Source organism: Zonotrichia leucophrys, chromosome 3 (assembly GCF_028769735.1).
Source record: "Zonotrichia leucophrys gambelii isolate GWCS_2022_RI chromosome 3, RI_Zleu_2.0, whole genome shotgun sequence".
Lineage (NCBI taxonomy): Eukaryota > Metazoa > Chordata > Aves > Passeriformes > Passerellidae > Zonotrichia > Zonotrichia leucophrys.
Genome location: NC_088172.1, coordinates 45,136,393 through 45,162,955, shown reverse-complemented (window position 1 = coordinate 45,162,955; position 26,563 = coordinate 45,136,393). Strand labels below are relative to the sequence as shown.

At 42.4% G+C, this 26,563-nt stretch overlaps 1 protein-coding gene across 1 annotated transcript; it reads left to right on the top strand.

Annotated features, from left to right (window-relative positions):
• Positions 1–15,345: 15,345 nt before the first annotated feature.
• HDDC2 (HD domain containing 2) lies at positions 15,346–25,126 on the top strand. The gene is made up of 7 exons (XM_064707988.1): positions 15,346–15,462; positions 15,641–16,013; positions 16,589–16,710; positions 17,592–17,694; positions 19,915–19,983; positions 23,660–23,798; positions 24,988–25,126. The coding sequence occupies exons 2-7, from the start codon at positions 15,825–15,827 to the stop codon at positions 25,080–25,082; spliced, it is 717 nt and encodes a 238-aa protein (XP_064564058.1). The 5' UTR covers positions 15,346–15,462; positions 15,641–15,824; the 3' UTR covers positions 25,083–25,126.
• Positions 25,127–26,563: the final 1,437 nt, after the last annotated feature.

Genomic DNA, 26,563 nt, shown 5'->3' with positions numbered 1-26,563 from the left:
TGTGCAACAAAAACAGGTTAAAAATAGCCTGGGCTGCCACAGCTCCCTCCTATCCTGGGAGTGTGTGGGCCACTGGTCCTCCCTGGCCTCTCTGGCCTGTCTCTCAGCTGCCTATTTTCTGCCAGGAGGAAGGGGCAGGAAGGAAAGTTTTGGTTCCTGTAGCAGAAGAGGAGAAAATGACAGCCCTGCTTGTTTTGACACTGGGCAGGCTCCCCTGGGCTTGCACAGACACCTGGCCGGTGCTGTAAGATTCCCTCCCCGAGGGGCAGGCTGAGGGCATGTGGAGAGCACAGGCTTGGAATGCCTCTCACAAACCCCAGTAGCAGCAGGCAAAACCCCACGGGTGCCATGCTGCTGAGATGAGGTGCCAGCAGAGAAACACAGCCTGCACTTTGATAGGGGCTTTGAAACAAATCTCACCTTCCCCCCACCATCCTTTGCACATTGAGTCCTGTTACAGAGTCAAAGCTAAGCTGGACAAGCCTACTCTGGTAAAATAAATAAAAAGCCAAAAAACAACTTGTTCTGGCCCATTGCCTCTTCTCCCCCAAAGCCATTGCAAAGGGAAAGCAGCCATGTGCCAAATTGAGTTAATCCATCTGCAGAGATTTTCCCCACTGTTCTCCTGGCCCAGTCCCTTAAAAGGAAAGCAAGAATAAGAGGGTGTGTGCCATCCAGGCCAGGATGTGTGGCCCTAGACTCATGGAATCTCATTGCTTGTTAAGATTTCCAGTAGCCAGGTGAGCACTGTGGCATGTGTGGGGAGAAAGATATGTTGGTATGTCTCCAGTGGCCAGGCAATTCCTCATGGGGCCAGCTTTAATTAGAGGATTAGAGTTTCTTTCTTTTATTCCTGGTCATTTGCATCTTGTAGATCTAGCTGCCTCAGCTGCAAACAACTTCTGTCAACTCCTAGATGCTGACACGAGGCACTGAGAGGGGTCCAAGCCAGAAGTCCAGATTCCAAACATCCCTGAACTTTGGTGAAGTTCAAATCAGAACACACATCTTTAGTGAGAAGAGGAAAGCTGTAACATGATCCTAGCCCTGGGCAATAGAGGTAACACTCCAGTGTGGTCTGAAGGTGACTTCCAGAATATGTGTGTGGAACAGAGCAGAGGAGAGGCAAAAGCAAGAAGGAATTTTTCATATGTTAAAAAAAAAAAGTTCTAAGGGGGAGCTAGGTGTCTGTTGTCTGTGGGAGGGTGAGGAAGGTTGCTGACAGAGTAAAGGGGGTAAAGAGAGGTGGATGAACTCTGAATGGAATAAGGAGTGATACCAAAGAGCTCTGTAGGCTGTCAGAGAGGTGTCAGTGAAGGAGCAGAAAGACCAAGAATGCCAGCATTCAGGGAGAAGCCCAGCATAGTACATCTGCATATCTATGAAATCTTGAGACTACAGATGCATTCAGGCTCATACACATCTCTGCAGTGCTCTCCGCCTGCCTTTCATGTGGATAAAAATCCTCCTAACGCTTCACCTCCTGTTATCATTATATTGCAAGAGTTCTATTGCCATTACATAGCTAGGGTTCCATATTGCTAGAGTTTTGTACCTCCTTGATGTTTCTTGTAGGCAGCGCCTCTAGGCAGACTCTTCCCTATCCTCACAGCCAGCCAGTGAACAGACTCCAGTTCCCCTCAACTAACCAATCCACTCTTTTATAACACTCTTCTTATTTGCTACAGGTGTGGCCTGTTAAAGTCAGGCCTGTTCCCAATCTCTGATAATTGGCTCAGCTGCAATTCCTTAATGGGGTAAGATTAGTTACTATACTCCCTTTATTTTCTAATATTTTATCTCCCTACAACTTCCAGCTCTGTTTGCAGGGGCAGAATGCCTTCAGTGAGAAGGGCAGGGCTGGGTGCTGCTTGTGCCCTTGTGGGAGACTGTGAGCAGCATCAGCCACTCTGCATGCTGCCAGCAGCATCCATACCAGCATTTCCAGGTTGCAGGGCAGTGTGGACCTTTCCCTCTGGAGCTGCATTCTGCTCCTCCAGCTCTCCATGGGCTTGTGCCTCAGTTTAGCACTTGGACTTGCAAGAATCACTACACTAACTACACCAGGGTGCAGAAGCAAAGATGCATTTTTCACTCCACGTCCAAATATGAACTCTGATCCTTATTCCCAGAAAGGCTCCCTGGATGGCCACAGAGAGCAGCAAGCAGCCTGACTGGGTTCCCCTGATTCCATATCAGTGTGCTGGCTGTGATTAGATACAGCAGTCTCTGTGCATCAGAGGAACAACTTTGTACCTGAATTTAGAGGGCACTGGTCTGCAGGATTGGGAAGCCACCCCCAGCAGATTACACAGGGGTAAGGTTTAAGGTCAGAGCAGTGCACAGCCTAAGGAAAAAGCAGCTCAGGCCTTGCTTGCAGGAAGGTGGGATGACAACCCCAAATGTGACCATGGGTGGGGTGTGCATGCAAGGGTGACTGTGCATGCCTTGCCTCTCCCATGGGCCTGAGGAACAAACTCCTTGTCAATATCTAACCTCCCTTCAGCCAGCTGATGGTGGCTGGTTAGATGGCTTCTGTGCCATGCTGTGACACTGGCCATAAAGGGTAAAGGGTTGCTTTCTGGCTCTCACTTCCTCAGTTAATGAATGACACCACTAATTACCTGACAGTAACATGGAGCTATTCTTGGCCATAGGTAGATCTTACTGAGGTCATACTGGTTGCGGGTAATGTAATTTATTACCCCTGTGAAACACTTTGGGATACAGAGTGAGAAGGCCACTTGGAAAGTGCCAAAGCAATAATCCAAGTCAGAATTTTCCCAGCAAGGTAATATGTTCCATACTTGCTCTACCTACGAGAAATAATGCCTCAAAGTTGCATTGGCTCTGGTGGAACACTGTAAAGATTTCCAAATACATTGGTGGAAACAGAGGACTGCTGTGCTCAGGAGGTGGGTCCCACTTTGGAGCAAAGGAAGTGCAAGGCATTTTGTTTTTCTTAAAGCAACTCTGAGGACAGCAATCCCACATGGTGGAAAGGCAGCTGTCTGCCAAAGGGAAGTGCTGTGCTTTGGGCAGGCGGGCAGCACAGCACGGGGTCACGCCATCTGGCCCCTGTTAGGGCTGGAGCTGTACTCTAGCTGAACTCTACCAAATTAGCTGTACATGATGCTGCATTCCCTCCTTTCTCAGAGGATCAAAGTAGCTGGATCCAGTCCCAGCTTTCTGCAGATAAGCAGGTCACAGGACTAGTTTGCACCTCTATGCTGCTTGTAATACACTGTGTTACAGATTCCTCTGGATTTCCTAGTTTGTGCCCATATATGCTACCTACTACTGGTCACATTTTTTTCCCTTTAGTCCTGAGCTAATCTAGGGACCTGGGATAATTCTAGAGTCTCTTCCCAGTACAGCTCCCTGCCAGTGCTCCATCTGATTATTATTATTAACTACTACCACTGTTCTTGCCCAAAAGTTTTTTATGTTTTCTTGTTTTACCTAAAATATTAATTCTTTCTTTCAAAAGGCTTCTCCCACCAGGACAGCAGCATGAGGGCAGGCCCAGCAGCTCAGCAGCCTGGCTTGGATTAAACCCTTGTTGAATGGTGGAGACAGAAACAGAGAAAGACAAGACCATCTGGTTTGGTAAGCCATGAGGTATCCCTCATGCCAAAGAAAAATGCATGCAAAGAGGGGGGAAGGGAGAGATAGCAGTAATTGGAAATCCATTTCACTTGTATAAAAGTGCTAATTAGTTGTTTATCTGCAGCCACACTGCTGGATTCACAAAGGCACACACAAGTTACAGCGATTAATTACCAGCAGGGTCTAGAAGATTGTCTCCATAACTTAAATTTGTTATCAAGCAGCAGCCATGGGTGATTCAAAGGCAAACAGCAGAATATATATACATATATATATATATATATGTATATGTATATATTCTTCTTTAAAAAGATAATGTGGTTTTGTTTCATAGGACTGGATGATAAATTTATTGTCATTTTAACCATTATTGTTGTTTTAGCAACAGATACTTGTCCAATATGCAAGTGGTACCTTTGGAGCAAGTAATTTTTTTTAACCTCTGTAGCTTATCTGTCAGTAGAAGGAGACACAGGTTGAAACTATACAATAATTTATGTCAAATTTGAAAAGAGTTTTGGATGAAGAAATAGAACTAAAATGAAGAAAAAATATTTTCCGAAATATTTATTTAAATTTTGAATAATAGTTTGTGACCTAGTATTCCTACTTTAATTTAAGAAATTAAAAAAATGACTGATTTGTCCAGATTACTTTGTTGATTTGAAGATAAGTATTTTTTCCCATTCTCACACTCAGAATAACAAGCAATTGATAGCACGTGCTTGCACTGTCCATCCTCCCCTGAACATAAAAAGGTTTTAAGGACAGAATAAGGGAGAAATTTAAACAGAAACATCCTATGAGGAAAGAAAAATACATGTAAATGCATTGGATAAAGAATTTACCTATTTATCAAAATACTTTGGATAAAACATTTAAATATTTTATTTCAGTTGTTGAAAATACATTATGATAATAGAACAGCACTGGATTAAACTCACACAACTCCAGTGGGATTGGAAGAATCCCAAAGATTTTGGCATGGGATCATTTTTTTCAACATGTTTTTGAGAAGATCTGATCCTGGAGCAGTAAATATAATTCCCTAAATAAAAGTGCTTTTCATAATTATTTCAGTAGGCTATTTTTGACACATTTGCTTATTTGCAAATGATTTCCAATGAGTGCAAGGTAAAAGTGACACAATTGTATTTTCTTGTTGTAAAAAGTTCAAGTCATGAAAATATTTGGTATTAGAAATTACCCATGACCTCTTTAGCAGAATATTTTTTGTCTAGGAAGCTGTTTAAGAGAAGCTTAGAGTGTTGTCCAGCCTGCATCTCAGCTGTGTTCCTCACAGGCGGTGCGACTGTGGCATTTTCTGTGCTCTGCTGAGCGGCCACAAAACACCTGCAAACAAGATTTTGGAGGCACCACTTCCAACCTCTCATTAAAACTCCCATTTCCATGTTTTGTAGGTCACAAAAGATCTCCTTTTTCTTTCCCCCCCAGGGATACTGCAGCCAAGAAGCAAACAGAAAGCTTTACTGAAATGTTTAAAAGCAGAAAAGAGAAAAAAAACCCCAGCAGAGTAAAGTTCAAGCCGACACCACCAAACTGTGTTTGGTACAGAACAGCCTGTTGCTCACAGCTGCTCTCAGAGGTGAACAAAACATTTTGCTGGATCCAAGGACTCCCTGCTCAGGAATGGGCTCCCCGCAGGGATGATGCACAGCGCCTCGCTGCTCGCCAGTGAAATAGGGGATCGGGTGGCAGCTGCTCACTGTTGGCCTCCCCTTTTAATGTGCGTGTGGTAAGTCACAAATTCAAAGGAAAAAGTTGCACGAAATGGAGCTGGAACTTTATATCGAAATCTGTAATTGAGCATCTTGGCCATCAGCCACAAAATGTCCGATTAATCTGTCTAAAAAAAAAAAAGCTCATATTTCAAAAATGAGAAGTTAAAATCCAAGACCAGCCCTTAATTACCAAGCAATGACCACAAAAAAACTCACAAATCCCAAATTCAATTACCTGAAATATTATTACTTGATAGTACTTTAGTCTTCTTATTTGGACATTAAAACATTCCTTAGTAAGAACAGGGAAGGGCGAGACCAACACTTTTTCCTCTGCCAACAAACTGAGTCTTGCAGCTTTTGTTGAGCAAAACACTTTTTTATTTCAGATTAATATCTACTTAGACTACTTAACCTTCTAACATAGCTGCCAGGAGCTAAGTTATGAGGGAACAGGAAACTGAAAAAAAATGAAAAGAAAAAGAATTGAAGAAAAAACTGAAATAAAAAAGAAATCAAACAAGTGTTCATTTATGGAAAATAAGCTTTGTGGCTTTGTGAGAAAGGAAGAATTTCTCTTTCACCTTTCTGCACATGCTTATTATTTTAAAAATTTTTATACCAAAACATCCACCAGAGAAAGTCAAGTAACAGTGATGAATAATGAACACATTTCAGTGTTAAAAAAATAAAATTCCAAAACATTTATGCAATTGGGTATTTCAGGGGGATTTATACTTATCCCTTAAAAAAAAAAAAAAAAAAGCTTACCATTAGTAGAACCATGATCCATATCAGGAAAGATTAAAACCTTTAACATATGAACAAACGCTGAGGAAAAAGTTGTTAATAAATTAACAGAGCCAAATTTCAGTCAACCAAGTAGAAGACTCCCCTTTCTACCAGTTAGTTTAGACAACCAGTTCTCTCCAGCTCAAAAGCCATCTGCACATCTTTAAGTTGTCGTACTTGGTTTGATTAAAATGCTCACACAGAAAAAGAAAATACAGAATTTTGAGAGATCAAGAATCTTACTGACAAGCTGCGTAAAAATCAAACATTTTATCAAGAACAATAACAGCAAAAAAAACCCCAAACAAAACAAAACAAAACAAAAAGCAGCCAGACAAAGAGGCAATGTTGTATTGGGGTAGCTTTTGTTGTGAATCGTGAACTGCTCAGTTTACAAGTTTACCTGTTTACAAAGGGCAGCCAGACACCCTATCCAAGACCACCACAAATTTCGCCCCAACAATTTTATAATGCACTTCTTTTGGGTCACTAATTTGAATGACCCACTGAAGAATCAAGAATCAAGAAGGGAGTATTTTTCACATGGAATCATCATTCCAGCATCGCTGTCATCCTCCTAATGTCACTGCACCGACCTGTCAGTGCACTGGAACACTTTTGCACAGCAGCTTGTCAGGGTGCCTTGCACAGGGGTATTGTAACTTCCAGAGGTCTTGAAATGCTTTCTTCAGCCTTCATATGCGAGCTGTGTTACTCTCACACTCAGAGAGCTCTCTGGCAGAGATCTCGCTCCTCTGCTTGTGAAAACATTCAGTAATTTTACTCTTAGCAAAACAATTAAAACTAAATACTCAATTCTCACAAAGCAGATGCACAACTCCACCTGGGAAGGCATGTATGGATGATGTCTGTCAATGCACTTGGCCAAAAAGCCAAGCTGAGATACCCACTTCATAAAAAAAGTGTGTTTTCTGTTTAGATATGCCCACACAACCCACAAACTGATTAAAAATTTGCATTTAAACATAAAATATATTCAAGATCAAGTGTCCAAATGAAGTCTTTCTCCAAAAACAAAAACAAAACCCAAAAACCAAAATCAAAACCAAAACCAAAAACGGAACAAAAAATAAATGTTCTAGATATTTGACTCATCTTAAGAAACATTATTTAAAAGGCAGGTAAGTTAAAATCAATGTTTTTCAGCACAGAAGAGTTGATATTGCTGTATTAGATTTCCTATATGAAAACCACAGGATATGAAAAGCTGTGGTACCTCAGAAGTCGATTTGTAATACTGAAAAATCCATGGGAATCTCAATGGCATATGGCTGCAGGGTTTAGCTTTAAAAATTTTGGGGGATTTATGATCCACTTTCAAAGAAACAGTAACGTTGTGGGTGTAAAGAATCACTTAATAAAATCCTTGTGTAAATTTTTACATATAACTAAAGATTGTGGAGTCAGCAAAAGAAAACCTGGAAATGTTAACATCTTTTTAGTTCTCATGTAAGTATGTCCTTTTTTTTTCCACTTAAACAGCTGCTGATGGGAAGTTCCTCTCCTTTTAAGGCTGGCACAAAGGGATGATATTTTGTCACTGAAGATGACAGAGGTTGCAGAGTCTTCATCCTTGGAGATAGTCAAAAGCTGTATGGACATGGTCCTGGATCCCCTGTCCTTGCTGACCCGGCTTGGGCAGGGTGGTAAGACCAGATCTGCAGAGGTCCCTTCCAACCTCAACCATTCTGTCATTCTGTGATCTTCTCTAAAAAGAATGATTTGTGATGTTGCAAGAATGCGCTACTAATCACTTACAACTGAATACTTGAATATGATGTAAAATAAAAAAAGGAAGCGAAGTATTTTTAACAAGGAAAAAACTCTCAAAGAGATAGTTGTAATTGTTTATATAATATTTACTTATTAAATTTTGATTTCCTAGAAAATGTCTTTCAGCTGAATGCCTGAATGTAGTTTAAATGTTGTAAGACTGAACAAAATATTCTCTTGCCTGAGTTCTCTGAGTCTTTATTTGATGATGAGCAGACAAAACAAAGGTGGTAGCTTACATCTTTAAACATTGTGTTTAATTAATGGTTCATCATGGCTTACATGGTCAAATGTAACTGGTAACAAAACTGCCATTACCCACCCCTACTCTGCTCTGTGTGTTTGACCAGGAAGAACTCAACAACACAAGGATGTAAACTCATATTTAGAAAGTTTCTATCTCAATCATCAGTGGGGCCTTTCCTTTTCACTGGCTAGTGAATCTGTGTAAGATCCCAAATCACAGCATTTGTTTTTCAGTGCATGCCCTTTTTTGTGCTTTCTCAGGAACACTCACTCACTCCTGGCCCCTCTAGTTCCATTTCATTCTTTGTACTGGCAAAGAGTGTAAAACAGGGACAAGTGGCTGGACTTTAAATGTGTGGTCATTCTTACTAAATTTACTGTGCATTGGTATATATTCTATCACTCTGTTTCTTCCTTGCCCTGGCCAGAAGAAACTCTCCAAAAGCCCCAGAGTGACTCCCCACAGCTTGCATGCAATGGAAACCAGTCACCTTCACACTGCTGGTTGAGCAAAGGCACAGTCATTCCCAGCAAACTGTGCCTGTAAGAAAAAGGGTTGCTGATACAAATTTGAAGTGTGACAAAAGTCACATCTGGGTTAAGTAATGTTGGATGGTTGTAAACAAAAGGTTAACTTGTCCTACCTCTTGGAGACTGTAATATTTTACCCAACATCCCCTTCATAGTGCCCCACAGTTTGCAACTGTATTTGGCAAAAGCTTACCTTCCACAGCCTGAATGTGGAAGAGTTTTGCTTTTCTATAATTTTCTATCCATTATGGGATCAAACAGTAGCAACCACCTGCTCTAACTATGATGTGAAATGAAGAATGTGCTAAGATTCACTGCTCACTGTCTAAATGCAGCTAGGAAATACATGTCCTACAGGAATAAATTTGCTTTTCAATTAAGAAGTATAGCATACAGCTTGCTTAGGGATAGAGGAAAATCAACATAGCAGGAAATCCCCATGCTGACACACTCAGGTTGGTGACCTAATCAGGAAAGGAAATGACTTACAACAGCCCTACAAGCAGGGGTCAGCAGCCTCTGTGAAGCCACAGCCAGGGGTGTTCAAGGCTTGGGCTCAGTTCTCATGGTGACAGGCAGTCACATCTGTAGCACCTTCTCAGACTGCCACTTGGTTAGAAATAACAGAGCCAGAGATCAAATTACATGAAAAAGGCTATAGTGGAAGCCAAGAAAGGTTGGCTTCCTCCTTCCTGCTAAACTGCTGATGACAAACTGCTTTATTCCCTCATGGGTTTCTGTTCTTCCCAAGAGATCATGCGCTCTTATTTGTTTTTGTAGATCTCTCATGCATTGCCTTCTACAAGTGCTTCACGATCCACTGATCCATGTTCTGATTACAGCTGTGCTTTGCCACAAAAGAAACTGCTGGTAATCCCCAGGAGAGCTTGTGGGGCAAAGACACAACTACAGGTGGGCAGCACTGCATACACAGATGATTTTGGGACAGTGGGTCTGAGTGGTGGGATGCAAGTATTCCCTTCAGCCATATTTGGGGTGGAGGGTAAAGACATAAACACTTCAGCCTCATCACAGGGTGCTCTGTCCCAGCACCTGTCTGTGTTAGTGGGGGACCAGGAGCTGAGGAATACTGCAGAGCTCTCTGGCAAGCCATTGCTGTGCCCCATGGGGATGCTAGTTCTTTAGGGTAGGGCAGGATGCCAGAGTCTCAGTGAAACAATATGAAGGTCTTTTCCAACCTAAATGATTCTATGATTCTATATGGACACTGTAACACACAAATTGAGGCCTATGAGAGAGGAAGAAAGTCTAGCATGGCTTCTCCATGGTCCATGTCTTTCACAAGCTGGTTCAGAGGCAAATTTAAGGAGTGGTATCAGGGAATATGAAAACCCTCAGCTTTTCTCCTGTCAGAGATCATTAGGATTTTACCTACATGCCTTCTTGCAGCAATAGAATCTCAGCAGCATAGTGCCTCAATACACAATATCAGCCCCAAAACTGCTGAGGGCTGGGTGCCCCCTGGGCCACCCAACCCCCTCACAGCTACATCAAAGCAGTGAGTTCTCCCCAGAACTTATTTTTGTGAGTTTTCTTTAGAGTCTGCCCAGCTGAAAAGTACAGTGGCATTAAATTGTATACGCAATTTATTTTTTTTTTAAACAAACAAAGCCTCCAAGCCTGACAGGCAAGGGCAGGGATGGGATTAGGCAAACATCCTATACAGACGGTTCCCCTTTCTGCCTGTCAGCTTGTAAGTGCTTTCTCTTCTGGAACTATACAGTACTAACTGAGCCGGAAACAGCTATTTAAAAAGTGATTATAGTGTGACATTTTTGTTGGACCTAACATCCAGCCATGTGCAGCTTAAATGTCAGCAAAGCTATTTACTACAGGGACAGACAAGCCCTAGCATGCTTAAATCTACCCAGCGTCTTAAAAGTGGTTGCTGTCTCCACTCAGTGCACATGAATGGCACCGAAGGCAAGATGTGAAGTGTAGCGCTCCGTAAGCTGCGATGATTGACTAATGTGCTGGGTGGCACAATGCATTCAGCAAGAGGCTCACAGGGAGGAAGGCAGAATAATGGATAATTAAAGTCAATCTCAGGTTAGAAGGCAGAGGCCCATGCAAGATGTTCCCTTGGATCAGCAAGAGCATGCCTATGGCTGGTGTGTTTTGTTCAGGGGTGTCTGAAGGGCTCAACTATTTGGATGAAATCAGCAAAGCAGAGTTTTTTTACTAGTGTAGGTGCTGTATGGGTCGCATGAGAGAGGAGGGAGTGCCACCCCCAGCCGTGGCCAGGGATCCTGCCCTCAGAAGACCCCTTGAAGCCCCTGCAGCAGAGCACGGTGGCCTCAGGGTTTTCTCCCTGCTCCCCCTCCCTCTCTCCCTGCGGGGCTGGCAGGGCACAAATGCGGCCGCCCAGCCGCGGCTGCCAGCCAGGGTGACCGAGGGGAAGGGAGGCTCCAGAGCCCTGTCACCCGCCGCCAAAATAATGGCCGAGCAGTGTGCGAGGGGGGCAGGAAGCCGAGGCAGCTAAGCGCGGGCAGCTGTCCCTGCGTGAGGGCCCACGGGAGCGCAGCGGCTCCAGGCCGCAAACACCACACACAGCCACAGGGGACGGACAGAGCCGGGCAGTGCCAGGAGCCCTCTGTGGGACACAATGCCCTGTGTGCAATGGATGGAGGTATAAGCACCTTCATAGGCCCTTAATGGGACCAGAGGCATATATTTGCACAGGGTTCCAGCCCGACCTGCTTCTCAGAGCCTAAAATAACAAACAAATCAGTGTGCCTTTATTTCGAGAAAACGTTGCTCACAGTAATAAGGGAGGGTGGGGGCACCCAAAAGGAAGCAGAGTTGTGATAAAACTTCCATTTTGTTCTTTCTTGCATGTCAGGGAAAAAAAATGTACATTATAATTCAGAGCGCCTTTCAGGGTTTATTTTTCTTTACATTGTTACATGCCTGATCACATCTGATTTTGGAAGCTAAGCAGAGTCTGACTTGGCTGACATTTGGGAGATGGCTGAAAAGCAAGAGTCTGACCAGGATCTGTGTGCTCATTATATGAATGTGCAATGCTTAAAAGCATGACTGGGGGAATAACAAGGATATTCACAGCTTTTCTGTATCTTACAATGCTGCTTTTCTTCATCTCTAGCAACTGAAATAACACTATGATGGAAAATAATATAATGAATATTAAATGAGCATTATTTAAAATAATAAAAGTACACTGCTTGTGAATACTGGTTAGTACTTCAAAAAAAGCACAGAAAAATCCTTTGAGCAAACTGATCATCAGATCATTAGAGACAGGAAATAAATTATTTGATTTCTGTCTGCTTGCTGTTGACTAAATGCTGTTTACTACAGTGGCACTTAGTGGCAGGTGATTGTTAAAATCCCTTCAAAACTCATTTAAGAAGAATTAAGTGAAAACAGTATAATGTTTTTAACAGAAAAGATATCAGAAGTAGCAGAGGAATTTTTTTTTTTACATGGGATTTATTCTTGTTCTTGGTGTTTCCAGTGACAAAAGGCTTACGTATATCATAGAATGGTTCTCTCATTCTTGCTTTACCTTAGAAAATTTCAGATGACCAAGGCTGATCTGTTACAATTTCACTTTGAGGCTCACAAGAAAGAGGTATAATTTTAAGGAAAGCTTCTTTGTTTAAACATGTTCCTTAGTCAAAACAAATTCAGTTTTAAAACCAATAAAAACTGTAACTAGAACTCCCTCTCTTGCTCTATTAGCAAATGTCATCAGCAGGTACCTCTCAGATTCTGAGTGGGCTCTTTGGCCCAAGGTGAGCTTTTTTTTTTTTTTTTGTTACCTCCTACCCCAGCAAAATTAAGAAGGCAAAACCAACAGGGAATGTGCAATAAAGAAAATGAACATCAAACAGATATTTGAGTATCTGTCTTCTACCTTTAAACAAGAAATAAATATGGCAAAGCGAGGCAAGATTCACATGCTGTGAGCCTCTCCCACATAGTGCCCAAGATGCCCTCATTCAGTTTTCCAGTCCTTTGTTATAGCAAAATGTGAGGGATTTCTAAATCCTGATTTGGATGCATCCCCCCAGAGCAGAGACAAACCAACAATTACTGAAGCAAGGCAAGTTGTTTTCAGTTTAGCAGGTTTTTTTCTAAGCCAGGCTTGTGGTGTCATTTAAAGTTTGAATGCTTCCATTCTTTGAGAAGACCAGTGGCTTTTCAATAGCAAAAGATCAAATGATGTTAATCAGGCAGTGTGACCTAATCCTCTAATTCAGCTGCCTTTTTACATTAGAAATGTTCTGCTCATGTAAGATTGATTTGCTCTTAAATTTACTCTTTTTTCCCCAAAATGTGCCTGTCTAAAGTTCTACTCTTGGGCCTGTAGATCCATTACACATATAAGATAAAACTTTTTCTTAATTGTGAAGGTTTAGATGGGCTAATCCTAAGGGTTCTGATAAAAATCTCTTGTTAATCACAGAAACCCCAAGATGTTATGCAACAGCAGCAAGAACATTTTTGTTTTGGGTAGTGATGCCACTGGTTAGCTACACTGAGCAGGGACAGTTATTGCTGACTACTGGACTCCTACCATAGGTGTATGTTCTCCTCAGCCTTCTGATATGGAGAGGAATGCTTTGCAAGGGCATGTAGTGATGGGACAAGATGGAATAGCTTTAACTTGAAAGAATTAAGTTTAGATTAGATATTAGGAAGAAATGTTCTCCTGTGAGTGTGGTGAGACATGGGAACACAGTGCCCAGAGAAGCTGGGGATGTTCATCCCTGAAAATGTTCCAGGTCAGGTTGGATGGGACTTTGAGCAAACTGCTAAAATGGAAGGAGTCCCCACCCATGGCAATGGGGGTGGAAGTAGATGATCTTTAAGGTATTTTCCAACCCAAAGCATTCTGTGATTCTATGCAGTCTCAGCAGGAGATGTCCAGCCCTTGGCACAGATATCAGTGCACGGTGCCTCGCTCAGGTGCCAGCTTTGAGAGCCCACACAAGGCAGAGTGGGGCTCCCTGGGCACAAGCACACACAGTCCAGCACTGTGAGGTGCATGGCAGGGTGAAGGGAGCCACAGGGCACACATGTACTCTCACCCTTGAGGTTTGCACTTCTGTACCCTTACAGAAGACTCCTCGCAACAGATTTTCAGTAGCTGACTCTCTATAGTTGCTAAGATTGCCTCACATGAAGGAAGATATAGTCTGGAGAACTAAAATGACCATTTATAGTGTCTGGCAGGTGCTCATCAATTGTGTTGCTATTAGGAAGGGCTCAAGACTGCTATTCCTTCCTGATGGATCTGTGATACACAAGCATTTTGCCCTGTCCACTGAACGATACAACATATTCTTTTCTTTTACTTTTCCTGCTGGATAGTAATGAATGAATCCCATCAATTAATTACTTTTCCTGAAGATATTTTGCCAATACAAGGTTTACTGTGACCATGCTGGCAGAACACCTAAGGATTTTCAAAAGCCGGTGTGTTATCATTGGTGCTATGTTATATAAACTCCAAACTGATTATGATCCACCGTAGGAGTAATTACCGGGTCTCCTCCCAGCCACCTGGCATTTGGGGAGATGATTTTCACATTACTGCACCAAGTGTGCAAAGCAACTCCTCTCCCCCAGAGCTATTTCTTAAAGAAATGGAAGCACAATTTCAGTCTGGCATTGGGTAGCAGCAACTGCGGTTGTGGCGGAAATCTGTGGGCAGAGAGCGCCATCTCCAGTTTATAAATCATAGTTACTCTGCGGTAACCACCTTATTCGGGATTTTCTTTTTGAAACTGCCATCTGTTCTGGCAAAAGAGGGAGAAGAAAGCCAGCTGAGACTGACCAAAGATTGAGACTTAAGCCTTAGCACTACCTTAATATCCTGTAGGGATACTTTGCTAATCCTTGCTGAAGTTTCTGAATTACATAAAAAAGCTGCTTAAAATTGTATGGAGCTGATTTGTTTCTGTTTTCAGGCTACTTACAGAAGAGTAAAATCCTGACAGAGCTGATATTTGTGCTATGCTCCGGTCCTCCAGCCTACTGAGGTACAGGTAATGCATTTGATAGGTACTTGGAAATGCACATAAATGATACCCCTAAGTACTGTCAAAGAACAACTGGGTGGAAAACCAGTGTCAATAAGCAATATGCAAAACCAGCACATAAAGTGCATGCAGAGGAATTCTGTACATATAAATGCTACAAAATTGACAAATATTACAAAAATTACACTGAGGCCAATGCCTGTGAGTCCAGCCTTGTAATTATCGCTCAGGTGTTCATTCTAAAGGAGGTCCAAAGAGGACATGATGAAACAAATTACTCACATAGAGGCAGACAGCCTGGGCAAAGCATGAAATTCTTATTATGGATGGTTTCAAGAGCTGTCAAGACAAATCTGCAGGTGTGTGATTCACTTCTACCAGAAAAGCTGTTCTGCAACACCCAAGGCATCAATGATTGTGTACACAGGTGTAAAGGGGATAACTTTCCTGACCCTTATTGTTTTTATTGTGGGAAAACAGCCTTGAAATGGTCACTAAAATGTTGTCTGGGCTTTATTATTAATTTAGGCGTTTAAATATTTACACAAACGAAAGTAAAATACTCTGCCATCTGTTGATAGCTGGCAAAACTGCAGATGTTCTTTCCTGAAACAGACTGTTTCATCACCACGTTCAAACCACTATCCGCTATTTCAGCTGGCAAGATAAAAGTAGCAAAGAAATGCAATGTATTTTGAAAATCCACCGATTGTCAGGTAAGCCGCCGTGTTATCTATTCAACTCATAAAAGTGACATCTTGCAGCAAGATGCCGAGAGTCCACAGAATAATTTAAAACTTATCAGCATAACTATTATTGATAACTATTAATTCTTCTCGGAACAATAAATGAATTTGCGCTGCTCTTTTTTTTTTTTTTTTCTTCATGGTAAAGGTCACCGAGATGCTCCGTTTTGACAGAGCTATTCCTGCCTTTCCCTCCTCCTCCCTGCTGGACCTCAGCGGAAGAGAGGACAGGACACGCCTGCCACCTTCCCTTTTCCACTCCACGGCGCTCATGCCCGTGAGAGCCCAGCTTCTTTTGCAGTCGCAGCCCGTGTCGTTCATTTTTGCGGTGAATGAACCCCGAGGAGCCGGAGCTCGGGGGACGCGGTTCCCCCACACGCCTGCGCCCGGGCCCCCCTGCGGACGCGGCCTGGCAGGAGGAGGAGGAGCAGCCGCGGTCGAGCCCGTGCTGCCGGCGGCCGATGGCGGCGGGCGGCGGGGTCGGGCTGCTGCCCTTCCTGCGGCTGCTGGGGCAGCTCAAGGTGGGCGCAGGGCAAGGGCCAGGCGCGGGGGCTGGGGCCGGGGCCGGATTCCCTCGGCAGTGCCCGGGCTGCCAGCGGGGTCGGGGCTGGCGGAGGCCGCCGTGAGCCGGGGCTGCGGCCCGCGTTGTGCCAGCGCAGCGGGCCCGGCCGGGCCGCGGCTGCGGCGGGGACTCGTGGGTGCCGCCGTGTCCCGGCTGGGCCGAGCTCCTGGCCGGGGACAGCCTTGGTGGGCCGGGCTGGGCCTTGGGGCAGGCGTTCGCTGAGAGCGTCAGAGCTCTCCGGAGCGTGGAGGCCGTGGTGGGGCGGAATTTCTGCTGGTGTCTCTGAAACGACGGCCTGCAAAACCGAGGGGTTTAACCTTTAAGTGCCGTTGATACGGTCGTATCCGCCCAATAATTTTCTTAACAAAAAGAGTGAAAAATGTTATATAAAGTTTAAGAAAGGCTGCAACCAGCCTTTAGAGTATACGAAGGGGGATAAATTCTGCAGTCTCTTAGCCTTTTGGATAAGTTGGGCTCGATGATGTCTGCGGCCTTTTCCAGCCTGACTGATTCTGTATTGTGTGACACGAGCAGAGAGTACCGCGCACGGGATGGGTGTACAGGAACGTGGCGAAGCCAGAGAGCGTCTCCGACCACATGTACAGGATGGCGATGATGGCTTTGGTGACTGAAGACAAAAACCTTAACAAGGACAGGTGAGACTGCCTCTCCTTATCACGACCATATGTTAATGTTGTGGGAGAGCTGCAAACAAAAGGCTAAAGAAGCTGTTGTCCCATGTAAGAGCTTTTAAATCACACTGAAGGAATTTGAAATCCTTTCCCCTCTTTTCCCTCTATCCCTTGGACAGGCCATCCTCTGGTCGTTTGAAAGGGGGTAAAAACTTTATTACTTAACTGTGAGTGTTGAGGCAAGTCCTTAGTGCAGAGGCTCAAAGCTGGTCTTCTTTCAATTAGTAAATAAACAAGCTGAAGACCCTTGTTAAAAAACAATGTCAAGCAACAAAAGCTGTGTCAGAGCCTTAGACTGTCGATTTTGACAGACTAGAGGAGCACTCAGCAGTAGTAAGGAGCCACAGAAAGCCTCTAGGATAGCAGAGAATGCTCTAAGAGCTGACATGAAGGCTTTTTTGACTATTCTGCTGCAGGCTGGCATAGCTGCAGAGCTGTGAGTGACAGATTATATGCTGAATTTGGGATTGCTCCAATCAGATTACCTTCTACCTGTTGCAGGAGTAATGTGAAGTGTATAATGTAGTTAATTACCACAACATCTCCAAAAGTCAAGTATACTAAAGCTAAGTACATTACTTTTGAACATTATGCTCTGGTACACAGTGTATTTATACTTCAATCTACATTTACAAGTAGTAGAGACTAGAAATCAAAATCATGTCAAGGTGGAAAATAATTCCCTTAACAAAAAAGTGAAAAATGTTATATAAAGTTTAAGAAAGGCTCGAACCAACCTTTAGAGTATATGAAGGGGGATAAATTCTGCAATCTTTTAGCCTTATGGATAAGTTTTCAACTTAAAATGCTGAAAAACTAATTATTCTGTCCCTCCTTCTTGTCAGATGCATACGGTTAGCTTTGGTTCATGATATGGCTGAATGCATTGTTGGAGATATTGCTCCTGCAGATAATATCCCAAAAGAGGAGAAACACAGGAGAGAAGAGGTATGAACATAAGGAGTGAAGCCACAGCTGCAGAGCATTCTGTGTGTTTTTGTGTTCTGGTGGTGGTGAAGGAACACCCCAAGCAGTCACTGGCATTGGCATTGGACAAGCCTGCCACAGCCAAGTAGAGTTTGCAGCTCATTGAGATTTTTGTACCTGTAACATGACCAAGTACAAAGTTATGGAAGAATCTTGGAAGTAATCTTCACCTTGGACCTTTTGATGATTTGGTCTTTGTTTCTACCTTTGTGTATTCCTGAACTAGCTGCAGTTTTGGTAAGCCTGAATGAGTCATGTTCAGCCTCCTTCCCGAGGGGTGAGGAGCTGGGAGTAGGTGCACTGAGTAGGATGGATGACAGTTCATGTCAGATCTTGTGTGTGGTGCCAGATCATGAGGTTGACAGAGAATTCATTTAAACCTTCTGCTCAGAGCCTCAGATGCAGGTGTCTCTTCTGTTACTGTTGTGATTCTTTGAGTGAGCATGCCTAGAGTCACTTTATTGCTGGCCTTGCACAAATAATGCCACAAACCAGAAACAACCTAACTGCTGGTTTGTTATTTCTGGTATGTGGCGTTATTTGAAGAAAATGTAAACCATTTCTGTAGCCACAGCTAGAGGGCAATGTCATGCCTCAGAATCTCTTTAGTGGCTTTTTTCATTCAGTGTAAGAACACGCAAGGAAGTATATTAAAAAAAGAAACACCAAAATTACAGTCAGTAAAGATAGTACTTCAAGGATGCTAAATGTACCTTAGATCTTTAATTTCCACTTTCTTGCAAAGAACTTACTCCTAGAGTTAGTCATGGACCCCAGCCCCTAGTTTTAACCAGACAAGCATAAAAGGGGACCCCTTTTATGGATGATGAATAATCACTGGAGTGTTTGTTACACTCTTCAAAGAGCTTCAAAACACTGAACAGAGAAAACCTCTTTACTGGAGGCTTCTAAAGGTTGTTGTGTCACTGAGGATCAGCCTTCAACTTTGGTCTCATTTGAATTTAGGCAAGAAAAGAGATTTTGATGCCTAGTTCTGTTTAAGAAATTTTCTTAAGTATTTGCAGCTCCTTCTGCTCCCATTTCAGTCAGTGAGGATTTTGTGAGAGGAAGAGTAAAGCATTAACTATTTGGTCTGACTGAAATACTTTGTTGTAAAAATAGACCATGGGTAGCCACTTCAGGAGGTGGCTTGAGGTGAGTTATCAATACTCTGCTTCCGCTGCAGAGTTCTCCCTTCTTCTGCTTGCTCTACAGCCAACATTGAGCTGGCTCCAGAGTTTGCTGCTTGTGCAGTAAGTTTAACCAGTGAGTCTCACCAGCACTAAGGCAGCAGAAAATGAACCTGATTAATAAAAGAAGTTTTGGGGGTTTTTTTGGAGGAGAGAGGTTGTTGTAAAAAGCCCAAAGTAGGGCTTTTTGACAGGTAAGTCATTTTAACCACCTAACCTTGAAATCTGGTGAGTTCCAGAGCTGGAAAGAGAGAGAAGGAATGAGACCTTGATGCTTCAGTGGTGGCAAGCAATTTGGAACCATATTGTGGCACAATATCCTGTATATGAAGTGGAGAAACAATCATGGCATGAAGCCTTTGTCTTGCTTGTGATGTTGGTTGTTTTAGAAGCAGCTCTTCATGTTACTGACCAAACAGTAGAGATGGCACAGAAATGAGACTGATCAACTGGGGAACACAAAGAACATGCAGAACAATTTCTGGGGTCACAGTGCAGGCTTCCTACAGGGTCACAGCCTCCTTTGAGTATCCCCCTGCTCCAAATCCTCCATGGGCCCCAGGTGGATATTGGCTCCACCATGGACCTCCAGGGGCTGCAGGTGGATCTCTGCTCCTTTGTAGGGCTGCACAGCTGCCTCACATGATCTTCCTCACAGGCTGCAGGGGAATCTGCTGTGGCATCTAAAGCACCTTTTCCCTCTCCTTCTCTAACCCTGGTATCTGCAGAGTTCTTCCTCTCACTTCTCACTCCTCCTCTTGGGTGAAGTTGCACAGGGCTTTCCCCTCCCATTAAATGTTATCCCAGAGGTGTTACCACCTTGGTCTTGGCCAGAGCTGTAGCCAGACATTGCCTGCCAAAACAATACAGTAATTTGCTGTGTAGTGAATGTTTCTGCTAGCTTGGTAACATGTAGATAATTATTCAGAAAATTTAATTATACAAATGTTGCTCAGAAAATACATAAATGGAAATGGCTTCTTTTTTTCAGACAGCTATGCAACAGCTGACCCACCTTCTATCAGAGGACCTCAGAAAAGAAATCTATGAACTCTGGGAAGTAAGTTTGCATTCTTTTAATCCTGTGTTAAAATTCAGGGTGACCCATTCCCTTCTTCCCATTTACCTGTGAAATTGTGCCATCTCTTATTTTGGCTTCAAGAAAGTGAGATTTATTTTCTTAGAAGATAAAGCCTAACAGTATGAGTCGAGGTCAATTTTGGATCATTTTTAGACAGAAAGCCTGGACTTTGGTGAAATTTCCATCTTCTGCCCCATGCCTCTCAGAGTTCCCAATCAACTGTCTAGGGCTTGGTTTGTATAGCTAAGGAAAGGTTTGTCCTCTACAACCAGCCCTCTGGATATAAATCTGATTTTTTATTGCATTATCACTTACATTCATATCTGGTCACATGCAGCTTTTAATACAGGAAAAAAAATAATGGTGGGTGATGGTGCTGTGGTTTATCTTCTGCTTTTTATGCAAGAAATATCTGTGGCTTTCATTTCTTTCTAATAAAGTACATTAGACCAAGATATTTAGTAGTAACTTAAAATTATTAAGTAAACTAACGTTTAAACTTAAATGTGACCCAAGAAAATGCACTTTTGTACAAACACCGGAGATTTCTGGTCTTGGATTCTTTAAAAGTTTGTATTAGAAAGTATCTTTTGTGTTTGAAGGTGATTTAACCATTTTTATGCAAACCCATGCTGTTAATTGATAAGATCTTTTATACTTGCAAATGAGGGATGATTAGATTATTTCCACACAATTCAAGTTTATAATTACTGTGCTTTATCTCCTCCTGACATATGGTCACATGGGGGAAATTGAATCCACAACCTCTTGTCCATTCTGTGTTTCTTGGACTATATCATCTGAATCTGTATCTTACATTCATATTCTTTTCTACTTAGAGGGAATTTAAATTCCAAATATTGGCATCCAGTTTCTGCCTTTTGCTACAACACCCTGTTTGTGGTTTTGTTTTAGGTTTAGGGTTGGTTTTGTTTTTTTTCCCTTGTTGTAGTTGGGTAGTTGGTTGAACAGGCAGTGGGAATGGGTACCCAGAGCTATATTTTAAGGTAAGGGGGGTTAACCAACATCATCAGATACAGGAAATAATATGCGTGTATTTTTTTAGGGAGTACTGGTTCCTTCTCCCTTGAGAAACTGTTATAATTGAGGAAAATGAGGTTTTGATAGATAAGGTTAGTTCTGTGTAATTGGGTGTTTTTCTTTGCTGGTCTCAGTCTTCTCCAGTGACATTGTAAGAGCTTGTTCAGTATGGAGTCAGTTCTTTAGTATGTTAGCTTTTCATCATTCTCATTAACCATAATTTAATATGTGCACAATTTTGATAGTTTGGTCTTTGTTTTTACCTTCAGGAATATTTATTGGCACTGTATCTGCAATTCATTAGCATGAGTGCAACCCACCTGGCAGAGAGGGTACCCTAAAAGTCCATTATTCACATGTAGTCCCTCTAGTGTTAAGTGGAACAACTAATTGCTCTTTAAGAAGGAAAAAAAAAAAAAAAAAGAAATAAAGAAAAGAAGCCTCTGGTAACCTGGTGTGCTGTTCTTTCGTCAGCTAGCCAGAGACATTTCCCTATGATTTTTTTGGGTGAGTGAAGGTGATCATGGACCAGAGCTGAACAGTGCTGAGCAATACAAGATTTCTTCACACTCTTAGCAAGTCCTTCCTGCTCTGCCCTGCCCTTGTCTCTGTCTCTCTTCGCTTTTAGCTGTACAAGGACTGCTGCTTTGGGTGGTCTTGGTGGGTACCTGGCAACTGTCATGTAGGGGAGAGGCAGCAGAAAGATGCCTCAGACATATCTTCACTTTATCACTTAATCCCAAATATGTTTGAAAAAACAGTAAAGTAAATGAGTCAGCACGTTTCAGCTCTGTCCTGCTTTTTTATTCTCAAGTGCAAAAGCACAGGAATGATTTTTAAAAGATGGCCTGTGGTGCTGGAGTGTTTTTCCAAAGTACAGTTAGGGTTTTTCCAAAGTACACTGTTATTTCAGAGTCTTAGCCACCTGTGGGGAGGAAACAGCAGGTGTTTGTTTCAGCACTGTGCACAGTTGCACATGTAATAGCTGATGTTTCCTGAGGACAGTGTGAGCTGAGGTGTGAATAACATCGGGTGTGTAGCACAGAGGTTGGCAGCAGATTGATACTCCCACCTGATTGTTGGAGTTGAAACTGACTTTTACAAGTGAACAGCCCTACTTCTTTTCTTGAAGTTCTCCTTTGTAATGCTGCCAAGAGTTTGTTGTCTTTGAGGGACTCTTACCCCTGCAAAAGAGATTATAAAAAATAGAGAAGAAATAAATAGGTTTAAGAAAATTAGTAGTACTTAAACAATTTAAAAATGAGGCAAAGCTCAGGTTGAAAAGAGAAAAACAAGATAAAAACACTGAAATGAAATTTATTATTAAAATAATGATGCAGATGTAACTGAAAATTCAAAGTACCATTGAAATCTATATAGAATAGTAAACCAATCAATTATGGCCATTGAAATCTGGATTTCTGACTTCAAAGGTAAAGTAATAAGCCTAAAAACAGGCTATGAATAGTATGCAAGACAAGGAAATGACTGTCACGCTGAGCATCAGTGTGCTGGAATTACAAAGCTGGGGTCTTTCCACTGTGAGTGACACTCACACCACAGTTGTCTGCATCATAAGATGCAGAAAGGATTGCCAGGTTCTGTGGTCGAAAGGCAAACCCCTTCCTGCACTCACGCTGCTCTGTGGAAGTGCTGTGATCCACAGGTGCGGTGGATCTGGGAGCTTAGATGGTCCCAGTGTGCACTTTGGTGTGATTAATGGTGGTGGGGATGACGAATAGGGTCAGACCTGCCAATGGCATCAAGGTAACCTGCACAGAAGAAAAGCCCTTTCTCCTTTGGTTTTGGAAATCAGGAGAGTCAGGAAGACCTGCTCATGAGACATCTCATAAAAAGCAGTAGATTTGGAAAAGAGAAAATGCAATGCCAAACCTGTCTGCGGCCATCACTGGAAGCAAATGACAGCAAAATTGTTCAAGTTGAGTAGAAATTTGAATCACTCATAAATACATGCTGATGATGACTGTAGAGAGGGAAAAGATAGCAGAGAGATTAAAGGACTTGAATTCTGAAGGGGAGGAAACCCCTTAACCACTCCCTATCTCCTAGGAGAGACATAAGGACATAAGCAGCTCAGACAGATTAGAGCAAAAAGATTAGGCAGGAATGTCAGGAGAAATATAAAGAACAACTCCATATAGAAACAGTAAGTGGTGAGAGAAGTGCAAAATAGGTCTTAAAAATAGGTGGTGACAGTGCATAGTACACACTGTGGTAATTAATAGCCTTAGCCAGGCCTGAAATTATCTTTCTACGTAAAATACAGTTAAATCAAACCTATTTTTTAACTTGTGTGTCATGCAGAGTTGCCTCCATATCATCCCTGATTCACCCAAAACAATTGGTGTATTGAGTTTTATATTATGCAAAAGGTTGTATTTTACATCCCACTGCATTTAATATAAAATTGGCATGTATTTTAAGTGTTTTGCTGACCACTGTGTGTTTGTAAAAACAAAGAGGAAGATGTAATTGTGCTGAATATTTCTGGATTGGCTTGTACTAATGAAGAAAGTTCTAGATATATAAAGAGATTTTAGTGTTCTGTTTCAGAGTAACAGAATTATTTTCTTACAACTGCGAATCTTTTCAGGAATATGAAAACCAGTCTACTGCAGAGGCCAAGTTTGTAAAGCAGTTGGATCAGTGTGAGATGATACTGCAAGCATTTGAGTATGAAGAGTTGGAAAAGACACCTGGCAGACTGCAGGATTTTTTTGATTCAACTGCTGGTAAGACATTTGGGTTTTTTTTCTTCCTCTTTCATAAATGAAGTATATAAATTCCCTTTTTTTTTTCCTGACAGACATTCAAAGCAAGTGAGAACTAGTTATTTTACTCATTGCTCAAATCCCCTAATATTCCTGGAGAAACTTGATGCATTGTGAACATACCTGACATTTATCTGTAGGTATTAAACCTGAATTTAGTTTATGCCAAATTCTTTTACATCACTTTTCACCTTAGAGAGAGGCTCAGCTTTCATTACACTTGCATGTGTGTAAGGATCTCCCTGAAACATCAGAGTCTTCAAAAAGGAGTCTTCAGTGTTCACCCATGCTCTGACAGCAGTTTGTTGGTACTCTGTCAGTGTTTCAGAAACCAGTGAAGTAGGATTTGTTATCCCCAAGTGAGCTGAGTGACCAGCCCAAGGTTCCTGTGAGAACCACCTCAAAGAAATGATTAAGTTCCAGCTGTGTTACTTTTTATTCTATCCACTGCTTTTCATCCTTTGCAGAATATACTGGTAGTTTAAAGCAGAGATAGGTAAAATAATAATCTTTATTATTTTGGCAAGATAGTTGAACACCAGAGGAGGACTATAAGTAACTCATCCTGTCCTGGGAAAAAAACTAAAGATAGATAAACTCTAGGGGTAGGAGAACCAGCAGTAACCCGACAGAGTCCCTGACAAGTCCCATTTATACTTTGGTGATTCCCCAGGGAAGTAATAATCTCTCTGTAAGACTTTGATAGCAAAGGGGAAAAAACGACAACGTGAACGAAGGTGATAATGCTCTGTTTTCTAACAGATGTCTTTGCTCCCCTACCAGAATTTAACAACTTCAAATGAGCTGGTGTGTGAGTAGAGCCTGCAGCATGTTCCCAAAGTGCAGCTGGAACTGGAGTGGTTTTCTGTAGCACGATACATAGTATAGATTATCTTGGTCAGGGTGCATCCCTTTTTCAGCTCTTAAATGTCTTAATAAAGCACAAAATACAAGCTTTTTGTGAAGAAGGAGTGTAGCTACACTTACTCCATAGTTGGATTGAACTGGGAGCATTCACTTCCTTAAAAGAATAATTTGACATTTATTCTGAGTCTAAAGTGATATCTCTGCTATTGTTCCAATTCCAGCCTTTCACATGTGGCAAAATGAGAGCATTTTTCATTAACCTTCCCTTTCTTTTGTTTTGCAGGGAAGTTTGTTCACCCAGAAATACTCCAGCTTGTATCTCTGATTTACATAGAAAGGAAAAAAAGAATAGCTGCCACATCTCCTCCACATTCCTAAGGTGTTCCTAAATGCTGTAGCCATAATAAATACTTTGGTTTATATTCTGGTCATTATTTTTTGTCTTCTAACATCACCATTTCTGCTAGCAGATTTTTTTTCTGTGCATTCACTGCTGAGAATCCCAGGACCACTTAGAGGGGAGCAGGTACTGTAGTTGCCTTCCAGATCAGAGGTTGTGTCAGGGAACAAGGAATTAGTGTATTTGGTGTTCTCCTTTTTAATCAGCCTCTGATACATGCAATCTCAGTTACAAATAGATTCTCCACTGGGAAAGTCCATGTACATTTAAAAATTAGTTGATTGCAATCTAATCTGTTCATGTAATGCACTGTGTGGGGCAAGTGGTCTTGTTCTGTGAATTTCTAAGTATGTATGGATTTAAGTACCTTCAAAATGGGTTAATATCCACTCTGTGCTCCACAGAAACGAGACTAAATGAGCCTGTGTCTGTAGAAGCTCTTGACTGAGCTTAGAGATGAGATTTCTTTGGAGTGCATCAGCCTTAAGTGATGGTGCCTAAAACTGGTAATCTCATTAATTATATTTTCTCAGTATCTTCTTTGTTTCATGCAACTTTTCCCCTGTTCATGTGTTGTATCAGGGAATGGCACCAGTATTTCTATGTCTATATTCCTTACTCCCCCTCACCCCAGACTGGCAGTTTTACAGACTCCTTCACAGGTAATTAAAAATCACAGAATACCTGAGGTTGGGAGGGACCATTGAAGTTTGTGCAATCTAATGCAGAAGTCTGTACATCCATGTGGAGCTGGCTCCCTTCTCCAGGCTGTGGCACGCTGGTAGCAGTTCTGCCATAAATGAGTTTCTGGCAGAAGTGGACACTAATGTAGAAGTTCAGAGTGATTGTGAAGTAAAGCTGCAGTGGTGGTAAATGCCATCATGAGGCCAAGTGTCTGCACACCCAACTGCTGCATTGCGTGCAGCTGGAGATGAGGACAATGCCATGATTGCCAAATGAGCAAAATTTGCACCTGTAAAACTTACCTGGTAGAGACTTGGAGTTCTCTTCTCTTCTCTGTCTTCCACCTCATGTCCAATGAAGCAGCATAAAACTAAATTCAGTTGTCATATCCTTTAAAGGTAGGTAGTGTATTTGAACACCCACTGTCAGGCACCATGACTCAGGAAATGCCTTCTTGACACAAACCTCCGGGGCCTGACTGATGCTCCCCAAGTGTTCTGTGCTGGTGCCTTTCCTGGAGCACAGAGTGCTGTGCAGGGTTGCTGGGAGCTTCTTGCCTGAATGGCTGGCACAGAGCTCAGAATCTGCAGAGTGAATTGGTCTGCTTCAGAGGAGATGCGAGGTGCCTGCTCTGCTCAGGAACCCCCTGGGGCAGCAGTCATGCCCTGTGGCAAGCCTGGAAGAACAGGTTGCACTTGGCTGAGCTGATTAGTGGTTCTTGGCAACAGACTGCCATACTGCAGAGGGGGATGGAGTTGGGCCCACTGAGCTTTTG

Bases quoted from the DNA above. Each gene is read 5' to 3' on its own strand.
- HDDC2 (XM_064707988.1), top strand. From the start codon at position 15,825: ATGAACCCCGAGGAGCCGGAGCTCGGGGGACGCGGTTCCCCCACACGC. The intron at 17,695-19,914 runs GTATGAACATAA...TCTTTTTTTCAG, and splicing joins AGAAACACAGGAGAGAAGAG to ACAGCTATGCAACAGCTGAC. The intron at 19,984-23,659 runs GTAAGTTTGCAT...GAATCTTTTCAG, and splicing joins AAATCTATGAACTCTGGGAA to GAATATGAAAACCAGTCTAC.